At 43.6% G+C, this 16,755-nt stretch overlaps 1 protein-coding gene across 2 annotated transcripts in view; it reads left to right on the top strand.

The window, feature by feature from the left end:
* Nucleotides 1-16,755, top strand: part of LOC126295326 (uncharacterized) — a 1,177,740-nt gene that overhangs the window by 535,937 nt on the left and 625,048 nt on the right. Inside the window, exon 1 of one of the 2 annotated variants that reach the window (XM_049987790.1) lies at nt 15,140-15,347. The exons of the other annotated variant lie outside the window; for it this stretch is intronic. Within the exon in view, the coding sequence (XP_049843747.1) occupies nt 15,177-15,347 (171 nt within the window). The 5' untranslated portion in view covers nt 15,140-15,176. Of the gene's footprint in view, nt 1-15,139; nt 15,348-16,755 lie in introns of those variants that run through there. 2 annotated transcript variants of the gene reach the window in all.

Raw genomic sequence — 16,755 nt, 5'->3', positions numbered from 1 at the left:
ACCGTGCCTTCCTCCACACACCTGATCCGGACACACTACGATGCCACCGGCAACTCCAACGACACATTCGTAATTTGCTCGCGGCCAAGAAACGCCGGGGCTGGCGACAGACATGCACCCGTTTAAATGCTACCCTCCATATCAACTCATCCAAGTTCTGGTCCGCCTTCTATCCTCTTCTCCATGATGATCACCCATTCCCTGACTCTCTTAGTAAGGCCAATCACTTTGCCTCCTACCTGTCTGATGTCTTTTCCATCCCCGATGATCCCCAGTTCGATTACTCCCTCTTCTCGGATGTCTGCGATCGAACTCATACCTCTATCCCTCCCCTCGCGCCTGGTTTCCAGTACATGAACAACATTACACACACGGAACTCAATGCCCCAATCACTACACAGGATATCATCACTACACTCCGTACGAAACGCAACACCGCTCCTGGTCACGATCGTGTCACCTATCGTCACCTTCGCGAAGCTCCTGCCTCTTTCGTCTCCACCTTCGCCAGGCTCTACAATGTAGTCTTGTCCACCGGTAATTACCCTGACCTGTGGAAAACCTCTCGTATCCTGATGTTCCTTAAACCTAGCAAACCGCCGTCTGCCGTCTCTTCCTACCATCTCATCAGCCTTACCTCGGTCTTCAGCGAGGTCCTGGAATCTATCCTCACCCTCCGCATCCACCAGCATCTCCGCCAGCACCGACTCCTTCCCATCACCCAGTGTGGCTTTCGGCCGTCCTTCTCGTCTGACAACCTTCTTCTTCACCTCACTCATCTCCTTTCTGAACAGCTTAATTCCCGTTGCTCTGCAATCTTCCTCTCCCTGGACCTCGAACGTGCTTATGACCGCGTATGGCATTCCGGTCTCCTCTTCAAGCTCCAAACCTTCGCCCTTCCCATTAATTACGTCTGTCTGATCGGCTCCTTTCTCTCCCGCCGTCCTTCCTACGTCACCATCCATAACACAGATTCCTACACCTGTTTTCCCTCCTCCGGTGTCCTCTCCCCCTTCTGTACCTTTTGTATATGGCGGACATGCCGCCGCCGTCACCCCCCGTCCACCTTCTCCAGTTTGCCGATGACATCGCCTTCCTTGCCTTGCCCCCACCCTGCAGCGCTCCCAACACCTTCTCCAATCCCATCTTGACCGGTTCACCGCTTGGTGCAACCAGTGGTTGCTCAAGGTCAATCCCTCCAAAACCCAGGCGATCATTGTAGGCAAAACCACGCCTTCCTTCCGCCTCCTTGATTTCTTTCTCACCGTCTATGGCCGTCCTATTGCCCTCACCCCCACCCTCAAGTACCTTGGCGTCACTCTCGACCGTCGCCTCTCCTGGACCCCCCATATCCGGACAATCCAAGCCAAGGCACACTCCTGACTCCGCCTCCTCAAGCTCCTTTCAGGCTCTACGTGGGGTCTGGACCCCTCCACCATCCTCCACACCTATAAATCCCTCATCCGCCCTATCCTCTGCTACACCCATCCGGCCTGGATCTCCGCCCCCCCTACCTTCTACAAATCCCTCCAAATCCTTGAACGCCATGCTCTTCACCTCGTCTATCGCATCTGTCTCCCCTCCCCCACACGGATCCTGTACGATCTCATTCCATTCCACCACCTCCTCCTTTTCCTTGAGAGGCTACAGATCCAGTACACCTCACGCAAACTCGATCCTCCTCACCCGCTTGTCTCGCCCATCCTCTCCCACCTCGCCTGCTGCCGCGCCTGTATTCCCACGTCCCACCTGGTCTCCATCTCTCTAGCCTCCTTACCCTCTTCCAAGGTGGCTTCAGCCAGCTCCCCCTCCCTGATGATGTCCTCCTTCCCTCCATATACCCTTCCTACCAACTTTGATCCTCCTTCCCTCTTCCTGTCTCTGTTCCTTTGGGCATTCTCCCTCCCTCATCCCTTTCTCCCCACTCCTCCCCCAGGCTTCCCCTCCCCTGTAACTCTCCTCCTCCTCCCATCCCCTCAGCCATTGGCGTCTTTGTTCTACCCTCTCCACCCCCCCGCCCTTCTTACCCTCTTGGCAGGTCCTCGGACTCGCACACGCTACATGGACTTTCGCGCGCCGGAGATCATCGCCATCAGTGTCTCGTGTGTGCCGTCGTGTTTAGTGTTCAGTGTTCACCGTCGCACTCCATCGTTCACCTGTGCCATCGCCGCCTTCCGTGTGTGTGCGTCGTGTCACCAGTTCTAAGTGTGGACTATCGTCAAGTGTGAGCAGCTCCGTGTTGGCCTTTCTGTGTTAACTGTTTTCTTGCCCACCGTTCTGTAACCTAAGTGTAATCTTTATGTTTTTTCTCATCTTGTATCCTCTGGCTGAAGAGCAGCATAGAACGCTACTGACAGCCTGCCTGTAGTACAGGTTTTAAAATTACAGTAAAGAAAAAAAAGTGGGATTTTGCCTTTATCAAAGTTATGTCTTTTGGCGTCTTTCTATAATTATTTTTGGCAGAGGCCACTCCAAACGGAATTAGTGCCTCTTAATATGTTTGAACGAATAACGGGGTGAGGACTTTCGTCAGTGACTGAAGTGAGAGATATGAGCAAGTGGTGCTATGGAGAGGTTGCTGTTGGTGAAAGCCAGTATACATTTTCTGATATCAATGATGTCTGTGAATGCTACTTTTCAGTATTTGTTATTCTGAACTGTGATTTGTCGCAGTTAAGGAATTCAGGTAGTGTATCCATCCGCACTACACCACTGTCTTTACACTGTTTTCGTCAGACGAGATGCTTGTTTCTAAGTGTTTCAAGGAACTTTAAAGTGAGATCGTTCTTGCAAATGTGAAACATCCCACTGAGTGGCTTTCATTACAGCAAATACAGGCAATACTATTCTGTGAATTACGTTGCTTGTAATTTGTGACAGCAAAAATGTTTAATAATCCTTGTGATTTTGTAGATGCAGTTCCCACTTATTACTGGTTGCGTAATTTATATAAACAAACATTGAGGGGAGGACGTCAAACGGGCCGACTTGGAGCAGGAGAGGTACTTTCCACTGTCTATACTTTTACAAATAAATTCATAAAACTTTAACAGCATGACCAGAAAGGATTTATGATTCACACTCATAGCAGTGGAAGCTCAAAAATGTAACAAAACAAATTTTTTTCCATATGAAATTCATCTTTTTCTCACTTACTACTGGCTGCATTTGTTGCTATACGTACACTTTTCTTCCTAAATAAGAGATTCTTCGATGACTTTTGCACAGCATACAAACCATAGTTTCAGGTGTATGAAACTCTAGAATTTAATTTATGAAAAAATTAATGAACTGTTTCAAGTTAAACTTCATGTTTAGAAAAAATGAACGTTTTATAGCTAATGATCTCAATTTTTTAATAGATTTGGAAAATCCTAGAGTTTCATGCACCTGTAACTATAGTTTGTATGCTGTGCAAAAGTGATTCTCATTTACTACTACTTTTAATACATCTTTTAATTCCTGGATTTCGAAAGTTGTTTCATAAATATCTGACACCTTAACAAGCTCATCTCGAACTACTTTTCACTGTGCACCCAGCCCTAAGTTTTGCTCAGTTTCAAAAACCTGTGTAAGAGAAACGTGGTAATTTCCCCTATTTTAGTTGGCGATATGTACTGAACCTATCTTCCAAACTGTCAGTCTGTACTCTCCCAAGGAGCAAATAGGACCTGTTTCCGTCAGACAGCCAGTAGCTACTGAAATCAGTCAAAGCAGCTGTTGCAAGTTGACATACACACACACACACACACACACACACACACACACACACACACACACACACACACACCACACACAATGGTTACGGCTACTACAATCCACACCACAAGTTGGGAAACTGAGCCACATTTCTAGTAGTTTACTGTCGAGTTGAGATTTTCACACACAAATGTTTTATTCATATCTTACAGAAACTAGCAGTACAGCTATAAACATCGTTTTAAACACGCCGCTAACGGCAATCAAGTAATTTCTAGCTATACAAAAATTTAAAAAATTTAAAGAACATTAATAAACAGGCTACTAAATTAAATACAGAACGTTGTTAATAAAGTACGGTGAGTTTGTGAAGCTACCAACACCGCCATTTAAAAAATCAAAGGCCTCAGCAAACACACTATTATTGGCAGTAAAGGAATGAAGGAATTAAAAAAAGTATTTAACCAAAAGTGTCCTGGAACATCATTAGAACATAACAGATATGTCGGACCCGTGTAAGGCGGTCACAAACCATCCACTCAGGGATGCTCAGGATAGGCAGAATATGGACCAATTTAAATACGCCGGTAAACAGAATTGCCACTCTCAGACTGGGTCACTGCACAGACTTTTAGCCAGCGAAACCTTGCAATAAGATGGCTTAACTTGCTGACAGAATTAGAGCTAACCTCGTGCAAGGAAACATTACACCACTCAGTCCTGAATGAGCGACCACATGATAGACCTACAAAAAGCATGAATTTACTCCTAACACACGACAAAATAGCGAAACAAACTGCCGAAGTTACACCTCTCATCGGACAGTAACGAGAGGACGAGGAAAGATCACTGTCTTCAATTACACCAGTGGCTGGGACAGGAAGACCGGTCGCCGGAGGCCACAAGGCAGAAGAAACACTGGTTACGCAAACTTATTACTTAATGATTAAACCTGCCACTAACTTACCTTTCAATTATGCTCGAGCAGGCAGTACACGATCTCCGATGGCAAGGATCCACACATCCGACCGCGCACGTATCGCCAGCATACCCAACACGCCACGGTCACGTGACAACACGCTCCGTCAAACGAGTTCACGTCTTCTCTGCAACGTTGACGGGTAGTGACCGCTCCTTCGTGTTAGGTGTCTCCTTTTTAAACTCCAGTGTTGAAACGGAGGACTTGAAGCAGCTTGTTAACGTCCCACAAAGATGAAATGAACAGCAACTACTCGTGGGGCGAATCTGTATACAATCAACCCGCGGGGAGCTCTTCCGTCAACTCGACCCGCTCGTTACACACCACCGACATACATCACGTGGCGAATCTGTGCAGCCGACCACACCTGCTTCTCGCTGGAGAGCCACACTGCACTCCCGTGTCCACCACACTCTCTCAGCGCACAACCCTACTCTGCGCCACCGCACAAGGCTACAACCGGTCAAAGACCTCGCTTCCTCCATAGCAGTTTCTCGGAAGCAAACGCAGATATCGATAGCAGAGGGAAAAGACAAACAAGCAGCCACTTAATGACAGACAACATATCAAACAAACATGTCAGGGGAAGAAAAGGAAAACCAATGGAATCTAAATACAAGGTGTAGCACGGCTCACGTGTTTCAGAGCAAAGTGTGTTTCTTTAGAAAGTATGCTGCATCATTCAATTCATGCCATAAACCTAATCAAGACACAAAGCTCTTTAAGAAATCAAATATGTCATGGGAATTAGAAGTTACAGGTTCCTGCAAAACATTTATTAGCCTCTGGCCCTTAAGTAATGTTTTCACATTCACAGTTCACCACCGAATATTTATTATTTTCATAAATGTCGCAATGCTTGCCCAATTTTGAATTCCTTTCTTTGAGCCTAGTTTCCGCAAAGCAACAACTGTCATATCATTATAGCAAAGAAGCACCAGTTTACCATATTGCTTTTCAACTGAATTTGGAAACTGAGTTTTTAAAGCTAGAGAGTTTCCATATTGCAATAGATCGTCTTTTTCAATCATGTGTATCTCTTTTAGCGCTGTGACTGATGCAAACCCCGCTCCATGTTTTCACTGAAATCAGAAAAACACAGACTCTGCTCCTTCTCATTGAACCAGTTGTTACAGATAGGATTTAAAAAATGAACTGTATCCGCAAAATACTACAGTGGGCTAACTGTAGACTTTTGTGCAGTGTGACAGTACTTTACCTTTACTTGTAGCGTAGTACTGAAGTTAGATATTGCTTTTCTATCAATTGAATTAATGTCTGCCACTAACCTAACCACCTCAAATCAAGCTGCTGCTGAATTAAGAATTACTTCTTTTATGTATCAGGAAGGTTCACCTTCGTAATTAAGATGGGATTTCAAATGTATTTCATCAATTAAAGGAAGAACTGTTTTACCCTGTGAGGCTAAAGTTCCAGCTTTCTGTGACTACTAGGATGATCACTATGTCTTTCAATGACTGGACTAGTTAAAAGCTTACTTCAAAGCCAGAACAGTGTATTTGGATTTGGTATGGAAATAATGCCATTGCTTCTGACAAACTTATAGCCAGGTGGGGTAATATTACTTACTAATGACTGCAGAATCAAAGATCAGCTTAATATTTGAACAGAGATGAACTTCAACAATTCAGTATAGAAACCTGGCCCTTTAAAAAATACATTTTAGTTTCTCTTTCTGGCAACTTCTCTACTAAATTCTCCAACATCTTCAGTGAACGACAGAAGACTGTGAACAGGATTCTCATCTTTACTACACACCAAATAAATTTCCTTAAGAGCATGGCTTACCTCTTGTGTGTTGCAGCCTTTTTGGGAAGTTTCATGTTTCCAACACATTTCAATTTCAATTAATAAAGCTCTGAGAAATAAACCACTGTTTATAATGGACCAGCAATCAAGTCTTGGGTAAGGATTGTGGGTAATTAACAATAAGCACACACTGTCTAATTTGTTAACTACGATCCAGTCACTATGCTTATCGCAGTTAGTTATTTTACTTTTTAGTTGCTCTAAATTACAGAAAGAAGTCGCTTCTGTCAACTTCTCCTGCGGACGACGATGTGAAGGGCACTGTTTTCTAGTCGGTCCCTGCGACTTTGGGGGTCCCCGTGGGCTGATGTCGTATTGGACAAATATGAAGGGTATCCCAGTAACTATGAAGGTATTTCATCTGAAAAAGAAAAGTTTAACACCAAACGAGATGCAACTATACAACCAGCTTCCTCCTTATGGCATTGTAATTTACAAATGTAGGCCTCTGCCTAACATTTGGTCCCTTAACCTGCCTTTTCTTCAGCGTCGACGATCCAATGGTGGTGTTAACAGCTTGCCACTTGTTGGATCGAACATACTTGTACTGCTTAACATACCTTCTTTGCTGAAGTGCAGCTCACAGACCTTAAAAGAAGCGTACAGTTGATTGTTAAAGATGTTATTAAAATGATCGTTAAGATGGGCGGGACTGTGAATTGCTTTCACTCGTAACACTTTTCGGGCAGGGTTGCACTGTGTCTGACAGTGAAATGTTTAGGACTAACTCTCGACGCATTACTAATGTGGAACGCACACCTCGTCACCATCCAACAGCACCCACTGTCGTCGCCTTCAAATCCCTCCTAAACCGCCCCACAGAGTGGTGCGGGGCTGATCCTGTGTCCTTAGCAGAATCAATGTCTTTTTAGAGAAATACAAACCCGGGGTTGAAGGCGTTCCTTTTGAAATGTTTTCAGTTTTGATGAAACTGGGTTTCGTGACATACCTGCGAAAGAAAGCTCTTGTTTCGTCGGACATGTCGACGTCCTGAGAAAACTGAGGACACCTCAAAACCGTGCCTCACTCTCATGTTTGGGAAGGCAGCACGAGAATTCCTTCTCCCTTATCTTATTGATAAAGGTAAGCCAAAGTGGACAGACTCGATTAACAGTTCACCTCCTGGCAGTGTGCGGTTTGTGCTTTTACCAGTGGGGAGCATGTCTTAGGGGGTTAGTATAATTACATATGTTACTAGCTTGGACCGTGGCGTTACCCATGGTTAAATAGTTATTTATAAATAGATGTTAATGCCGAAACTCACTACCCACGCTTATGCACTATCAGAAAAGCCATCCCTTGTTATATCTTTAAAAGTACATTACAGATAAAGCTTATTTACAAAATCATCTACATACAGGTATACGACGGGAATTCAAACAGTAAAGGCACATTTGTGAAAAGCTGTACTTATTCTGATGATAGAAAACTGAAACATACGTTATTTTTCTACGAAACCTCCCTGGACTTCAATGCAGTTTTCCCGACGTTTTACGAGTTTTTTTTTATTTCGTCAGAACATACGTTTTTCGGTTGCATCTGTAACCACTTTTGCACCGCAGCAATGACGTCTTCATCACTTTCAAATCTTCTTCCCTGTAGTGCCACCTTTAAGGGTCCAAACTTGTGAAAATCACTTGGAGTCAGGTCTGTGGTGGATGTTTCAGCACCTCGTATCTCATCTCCTTTATTGCGTCGGCTGTCCGTTTGGCAGAATGTGGGCGAGCTTCATCTTGCTGCAGGATGACACCTCTTCAAAGTTTTCCACGACGTTTGGATCTGATGACAGGTTTTAGTTTCGTATGCAACACATCACATCCACCATACAATACAGACCTGGCTCTAGAGCCTCGTACACGCTGGGGCGACGTCTTGCAACATTGTGGCATTCTACGGAAATGTGGCGTGCGTCGTCTTGTAGCATGTAACAACAGAATTTGTGCCACACGTGTGTCAGTCTTACAGTATGAAGGATGATAAAGTATCGCATTATCAGCCTACTTGATGCTTGAACGTGCAGCTAACAAAGGAAATGAAAACCAAAGGAAAAGAAAACGATGGTGGAAGAGAAGAGTTCTTAAAGAAGATCGACGAAATAGCATCCTAAGAACTAGAAGCAGACGATGGTGCGTTATTTAGTAATGTGTGCTTTTGTCCCAGGCACGTAAGTCCGCGCCACACCGTTGCCAAAAGGTGGCCTAACGGTAAATGTTCACACAGGTACCGGGCCAGCCACCACCCTGTGGATGGGACTTCCAGCCCCCAGCTCACCTAACTCTGCGGTATGGCTGCTGCGGTGTGACTGCCACACTACTTCCCTCGCAAGCTCGCAACTAAACGGATGACGCACCTTAGACGAAAGCAACAATGACAACATGGGTAATGATGATTTGGTTATAAATGTTTTGAAATGCTTATTTACTACATAGTACTTTTTCAAAATTAATAAGCAAATATATTAATAGTAAGACTGTATTAAAACCGAGCGAGGTGGCGCAGTGGTTAGCACACTCGACTCGCATTTGGGACGACGACAATTCAATCCCGTCTCCAGCCATCCTGATTTAGGTTTTCCGTGATTCCCCTAAATCATTTCAGACAAATTCCGGGATGGTTCCTTTGAAAGGGCACAGCCGATTTCCTTCCCAATCCTTCCCTAACCCGAGCTTGGAGCTCCGTCTCTAATGACCTCATTGTCGACGGGACGTTAAACACTACCCACCACCACCACTGTATTAAAAACTTCCAGTGTTTGGCGCCACAAATTTAAATTACATGTAAAGTTTTACTCCAGTGCGTGGGAAATAAACATCCCAGGTTGGGATGCATAAATTAAAGCCAGAGGAGGGGATGGTCTGATGCAGAGGGGCTGAAATCCCCCGAATACCCCCCTGCAAATCGCACACTGCCTCCTGGAATGCAAATGAACACATTAGAGTGAGTGGCTAGAACAGAGTGTGTTTGCAGTTGATTTCAGACTCACTTCCTCCTGTTTGCCTCAGAGATAGGACGACGCAGAGTAATTATTACAGATAATCTCTCTTCTCACATCTTAATGAAAACTACGGGGCTGTGTGAGCAAAACAACATAAATTTCATTTGCATTCCACCGAACTGTACTGGTCTTATGCAGTCTTTAGATGTGGCTTATTTTTCTTCTCTGAAGAACGACTGGAGAGAGATTCTTTGTCAATGGAGGTAGACGGAAAAAGGAAAGAAGAAACATCGTTTTCCGAAGTGTGTTTTTAGTGGTCCAGTGTCGAAGATTTTTTAGATGAACAGACATCTTCTACAAATTTAGTGAAAGGATTGAGAAATGTCAATTGCGCTGGAAGTGTGATAATGCCAGAAATAAGTCTTGTGTTATGAGAACTGAATTCCAGAAACGTTTGGAGAAGGCGAGAAAGACAGTTAAAATTCAATGTGAGACTCGTCATAACGTATCTGCTCCTCATAGAGCCAGGGATGATACGGACGTTGTTTCGGGGTAGGATATGCATTAAAAGAATAATCATCTTTCATAGCCATCTGTTTTTATGTAATTCAAAATACGTTTTAATTAGTTTGAACTTTGACAGAAGAGCGGTTTATGTGCCGTCGCCCTGCCTCTTATTGGCCAGCCAAAGTCTTTGCAAAGAGATCGACAATCTTGCATAAAGGTGTTAACGCTAGTACTCCACGTACTGCTGTGAACCGAGGACCGGCTACCGCTCTGCCATCTCTTGGCGACGGCCCGCAACAGCTGTGCGTCCCACCGTCCCCGACCAGTAGCAACAGGCAGCTGGCAATCGCATTTATTTCCAATTTTGACGTCTTGTCGGATAGTATCTGAAGTAAAGCTAATCTCAACAACTGTATATACTTTGTTCTGTAATGTCGTTTATATAAGTGAACAAAGATTTACAACGCTTCTCCGAACAATGTTTAATACTCGTTCTCACGGTTTGTTGCAAATGCTACATATAGTTTTCAGTACAGTAACGAGCTGTACGTGTCACGCCGACTGACGATAATAGAAAAGGAATTTTTGGCAGGCACAGATCGTGTTAATCTGTGCCTCGTAATGTAAATTAAGCATGTTACTAGGGCAGGCACAGATCGTGTTAATCTGTGCCTCGTAATGTAAGTTAAGCATGTTACTAGGGCAGGCACAGATCGTGTTAATCTGTGCCTCGTAATGTAAGTTAAGCATGTTACTAGTGTATGATTAGTGGTGTCATAGAATAAACTACAGAATTCTCTTGTACACTGGCCTCACGAAACAACTGTGAGGCCATCGCTGCTGCGAACCAGCGTCAGCGCAAGAGTTTTTACTTCTTTCCCGAAAGTGTAACGGTGTGCCATTTACGAAGAAATGGTGCCGCTCTTTATCATTTACTAGGAAACTGTGTCGTTGCCGTATGCTAAGGTGCAAAATGCATGTTAAGCTAGTTGCAATACACTGTGACTTCCTTCTATTCTGCTGGAGGTCGTATGCAAACTTTTACTACTTGCGAAGAAAAACGTTGCGACAGAAACAGACACCATAGCCTGTAAATGGCACTAACAGAATTACTGTGACGGTGATATTTACACTAAAATTTCGTAGATAAGATGTCGTAATTATTCTGGTGATCGTAAGTTTAATTACTTCGACAAAAAATTGATTCAGAGACATAAATGACTCATTCACACAGAGAAAGTAAAATTACGTTCTACGATAATTTTTTAAAAAATCTTCAAATATTTACCGAAAATTGCGAAAAAAGAATGTAATAGACATACAAATAATAATAAATAAAATATAATAACATAAAATAAATAATAGAAATTCAACAGGAAAAACGAATATAAAATAAAAATATCGGCACTCGATATAGGCGTTTCGATATACATATATCGATATGTAGGTAGGTAGTTAGTGTTTAACGTCCCGTCGGCAACGATGTCAATAGAGACGGAGCGCAAGCTCGGGTTAGGGAAGGATTGGGAAGAAAATCGGCCGTGCCCTTACAAAGGAACCATCCCGGCATTTGCCTGAAACGATTTAGGGAAATCACGGAAAACCTAAATCAGTATAGTTGGAGACGGGATTGAACCGTCGACCTCCCAAATGCGAGTCCAGTGTGCTAACCACTGCACCACATGTCGGAGTTAAATGTCACGTTGTTGAAAATCAATATATTTTAGAAAAGATATCGATATTTTAGGAACAGCTCTAGATTTTATGGCCGCGCTGCCTTACCGTTCGACAGCTAGAGCGATACTAGCGCCCCGAGGGGTGAGAAAGCAGTCACAATCGTCTTAAGGATAGTGTTTTGTTATTAGTTATTTTCTACTTAATTCAGGAAACAGCTGTTACATTTTTGCGTTCCGTGTGGTAGGAAGTTATCAAGAGACATGAAGTATCATGAAATACATGTGAAAACAGCCGAACCACACTGGTTCAATGATGTAAGCTATAACTAATTCATTAAGAAATTCTTCCGAATACGTGTATTTGCAGCGTACTCCACTGAAAGAAAGAGAATGTAAACGCATATGTCATGCACAAGTAGCATATATTTCTGTTGTTATCGCCGTGGGCGCTTTCCAATACACTAGTATTTTTGTAAATGTAATTACTTTTGCTTCAAAAGTGCACATGTTGAAGATTCTTACCGTTCGCGGTCCAGGTTTAGTAAACAATTCTTGAAGTGAATTTTTCTGTGTCGTGAAACAGTTTTATTACTTCTGATGTTTTCCCACATGCTACAGTTGTGGGGGCTCATTTGTTACGTTAAATAATGTAGGTATTACATTCCGTATAGGTCTCCTACGTTCCACATTTACTGATATGGCTGAAAACGTAGCGAATAAAACTCTGCTTTGTTGGGTAGATATAAGACATATCTATGGAGAAGGTCAGGTCTTCTGGAGTTTACTAGCACATTCTTGTTACAGGAGAATCGTAAATAAACTGCCCTGTAATGTAGCGCTTCCTACCGCCGAGGGTGCTTACAACAGAAACTCCAAATGGCACCCCCATCAGATTTCGTGGCTCAGTGGATAGCCCGTCTAAAAATGAACACAGATCAAGCGTGGAAGCAGGAAGAAACTATTCTGAACTGTGAAAAAAAAATACAAACAGCGAACGGACAAGTGATTGGCCTGAATAGCCACGGTGTTGTGGTTAAGTGGTCATGGTGTTGGATTATCAAGTAAATGGGTCATGTGCAAAACTCCCTAGTGCCATTTACTTTTGTTTCTTTTTTTCACAACATTACGAACTGTCCGTCCCGTCAATGTTTCTTCTCTTTCTGTTGGCTAAGCAGTTGTCATACTATACTTTGGTTATAGAATATGAGTCATGTGGTAAGAATACGTTACCGTCGCCAGTCAACGTGATGAATAGTGAAAGCGGTTGAGATACCACACACACGCCTCACATAAATGAAAACAACAAATAAACGTGTGTGAACTACATTACAACAAAGGAGTGAAAACTTCCAACATGGAACGCAACTTAAAAAGACGTTAAAATGTATGTTTTGACAGAGCACAGAGAAACAGTGTGACTGTGAAACTGTTGCGTTCATTTGTTGCAGCTTATGTGACAAATTATTATCAGCATTTCCTTGGAAGTGATGACATTCATACGAACACCTACACCGAGCAAGGAGGCATATCTCACTCACTCATCGGGCGTACAAATTAGGTGCGTCGATAAGAGGTTCTTGCCACATGACACACGTACTGTCAAAAATGCCGTGCGTGACACACCAGACGTTTTTTCTGATCGAGGATTCGGCTGACTTGTCGCCTTGTCGTCAAACGTTTGCGGTTCCCATTTGAAAGACAAATCCTTTCCGATTTTAATCGAGTAGTTGTGCGGAATCAACTGTCAATATAGGTCCCGTTCTTACACCCTGTTGTTGTAAACGGATGTTACTCCACGACACAGACACAAATTTGAATATAGCGAACAAAGAAGAAACAAGTTGGCACGAGGTGGGTTTGAACACGACACTCCCATCACCGTGATGCTACTATTTGTTTTACGTTATTGTTCACTGCATTTTTTCGGGGCGGATGTCCCATGACATCCGTTCAGTTTTATCACAGAGGGCACTTAACCCTCTCCCCAAACACGCTGAGCTACCATGCCCGCTCTTGACCACAACGCCGTTGTTACACTACAAGCTCTAAAGAAACTGGTATAGGCATGAGTATTCAAATACAGGGACATGTAAACAGGCAAAATACGGCAATACGGCTGGCAACGCACATGTAAGACAAGCGTCTGGCGTTGTTGTTAGATCGGTTACTGCTGCTGCAATGGCAATGGTAAGGTTTAAGTGAGTTTGAACGTGGTGTTACAGTCGGCGCACGAGCGATGGGACACAGCATCTCCGAGGTAGCGATGAAGTGGAGACTTTCCCGTACGACCATTTTACAAGTGTACCGTGAATGTCAGGAATCCGGTAAAACATCAAATCTCCGACATCGCTGCGGCCGGAAAAACATCCTGCGAGAAAGGGACCTACGACGATTCAAGGGAATCGTTCAACGTGACAAAAGTGCAACCCTTCCGCAAATTGCTGCAGATATCAATGCTGGGCCGTCAACAAGGTTCAGCGTGTGAACCATTCAACGAAACACCACCGATATGCGCTTTTGGAGACGAAGGCCCGCTTGCGTATCCTCGATGAAGGCACAACACGAAGCTTTATTCCTCGCCTGGGACCGTCAACACCGACACTGGACTGTTGATGACTGGAAACACGTCGCTGGTCGGGATGAGACTCGTTTCAAATTGTATCGAGCGGATGGACGTGTGTGGGTATGGAGACAACCTCATCAAACCATGCACCCTGTATGTCAGCAGGGGACTGCTCAAGCTGGTGGAGGCTCTGGCATGGTATGGGGCGTGTGCAGTTGGAGTGATATGGGATCTAGATACGACTCTGACAGGTGACACGTACGTAAGCATCCTGTCTGATCGCCTGCATCCATTAATGTCCATTGTGCATTCCGACGGACTTGGGCAATTCCAGCAGGACAATGCGACACCCCATACAAAGTTGGTTCAGGAGCGCTCTTCTGAGTTTAATCTCTTCCGCTGGTCACCACACTCCCCAGATGCCAACATTACTTCGCATACCTGGAATGCCTTGCAACGTGCTGTTCAGAAGAGTTTTCCAGCCTCTCATGCTCTTAATGATTTATGGACAACCGTGCAGGATTCATGGTGTCAGTTCCCTCCAGCACCACTGCAGACATTAGTCAAGTCCATGCCACGTCGTGTTGTGGCACTTCTTCTACATGCTCGTGGGGGCCTTACACGATATTAGGCAGGTGTACCAGTTTCTTTGGCTCTTCAGTGTAGTTACAAGTAGTTCGAGCTTTCATTGTCCATAGACTATTTGTTCAATTATTAAAGAAATCAATAAAAATGTATCGACTTTTATGTGAATTTCAAATGTACTCTAAATGTAAATATACTGTAAATAATCGGGAGTTCAGTTTTGAAAGGGGAAAAAAACGTAAGTTTTAACAAGTTGAAGATGATGAAAAGAGCGTACGCGATATCCATTTCGCCAAAGATAGCGCTGTAGCTCGCAGTGAGCTTTGTAGTATTGATCTCACTGGTAGCCTGTCACCGTCATTCATCTGTCTCGATTGTCGTTGGGAAGGAATAGAAGTTCTGATGATATCAGCAAATGTTTTGCATGCCTGGTCTGCGTCTAAATCTGGGAGGAATCTTCTAGACGTGAAAGTGATGCTCTCGCCATGTAAAGTCCACCTACTCTACGTGTGGGTTCTTCTGGTTTGTCACAATGCATGGCATGTTGCGAGTCTTAATGGAGGAAAGGAGGTGGTAAGTACATTGCGCTTTCTCAAAGTCCGATTGTCAACGTAACTGTTTCGTCTTACGTACCCAAACACCTGAAACGTACATGCGTAAACGTGAAATTCATGTTTAAGATCGGGGAACTGTGACGAATATATAGTGCAATACTGAGTCTGCCATTTCACTCGGAATTAATCAAGATCTACAAACTGTAATAAGAAATCAAGTCGTTTCTCCACGGAGTAACTGATTATGTCGACACCTATCGAGACTTAGCGTAGTTTGGCGATTTGTATTAGAGAATAAGCTTTTCCTTTTATTCGTTCCGTTTGTCTAATACAATTGCGACATTACTGTGGAAATTTTTACCGTCTTGACAGCTGGTGTAATACTAGCGCCACAAGCGACGAGAAATCGACCGCAAAAGTAAAGTTGGTTTTTAACTGTTTTTCTAGTCGATTAGCGAAATAAATGTTACATTTTTCCGTTCGAAGCATTAGTAAGTTATCAAGAGACATGAATGACCGTGAAACACATGTAGGAACAACCGAATTTTCATGGTTCAATGCCTCTCGGAGTGGCCGAGAGGTTCTAGGCACTACAGTCTGCAACCCCGCGACCGCTACGGTCGCAGGTTCGAATCCTGCCTCGGGCATGGGAGTGTGTGATGTCCTTAGGTTAGTTAGGTTTAAGTAGTTCTACGTTCTAGGGAACTGAAGACCTCAGAAGTTTTAAGTCCCATAGTGCTCAGAGCCATTTGAACCTGGTTCAATGACATAAGCTACAACCGAATGATGAAGTAATACTTTCGAATATGCGTATAATTGTAGCTTACTCTGCTGAAAACGACCGAATATAAACGTATATTTCATGCATGAGAAGTATATATGTTTTGTTGTCTGTTCTAATTATAACAGTAGTTTTCCTTGACGCGTAACAACTTCGTAAGCAGCCTCATGTTTCGCTTAGTCTGACACGTCACTTGGCTTTGTAATACATAAATATTTTTGTAAATCTAATTACTTTTGCTTCAAAATCGAATGTGTTGAAGATTCTGTCTGTGAATCAGACGCAGCAACAATTACGGAGTTGGTTTCATCTGTATTGGGAAACAGTTTCACTGCTTTTATTCTTTTATTGTGACTCCAGTCCGGTTTTTCCTTGAACTACAGTTGTTGTAGTTATCTGCAACTTTAAATAACATAGGTATTGCATTGCTTACACGTTTCCTATATTCCACGTGTACTGATTTGACTGGAAGTGCAGCGAAGAAAACTTTTACGTTTTTGAGTAGATATATATCTACATCTACACAGCGGCGGATACGGAAGAACCTCAAGGATGAGGCGCTTTAGATATCTTGAGCTACCTTTACTTTTACTGTAATAAAAATGCGTTTTCAGGCATGTTCTCGAAAATGACTATTACCGTAGAT

Source organism: Schistocerca gregaria, chromosome 11 (assembly GCF_023897955.1).
Source record: "Schistocerca gregaria isolate iqSchGreg1 chromosome 11, iqSchGreg1.2, whole genome shotgun sequence".
In the NCBI taxonomy this organism is placed as follows: domain Eukaryota; kingdom Metazoa; phylum Arthropoda; class Insecta; order Orthoptera; family Acrididae; genus Schistocerca; species Schistocerca gregaria.
Note: the sequence above shows the minus strand (reverse complement) of the source record. Positions and strands in the feature narration are given on the sequence as shown.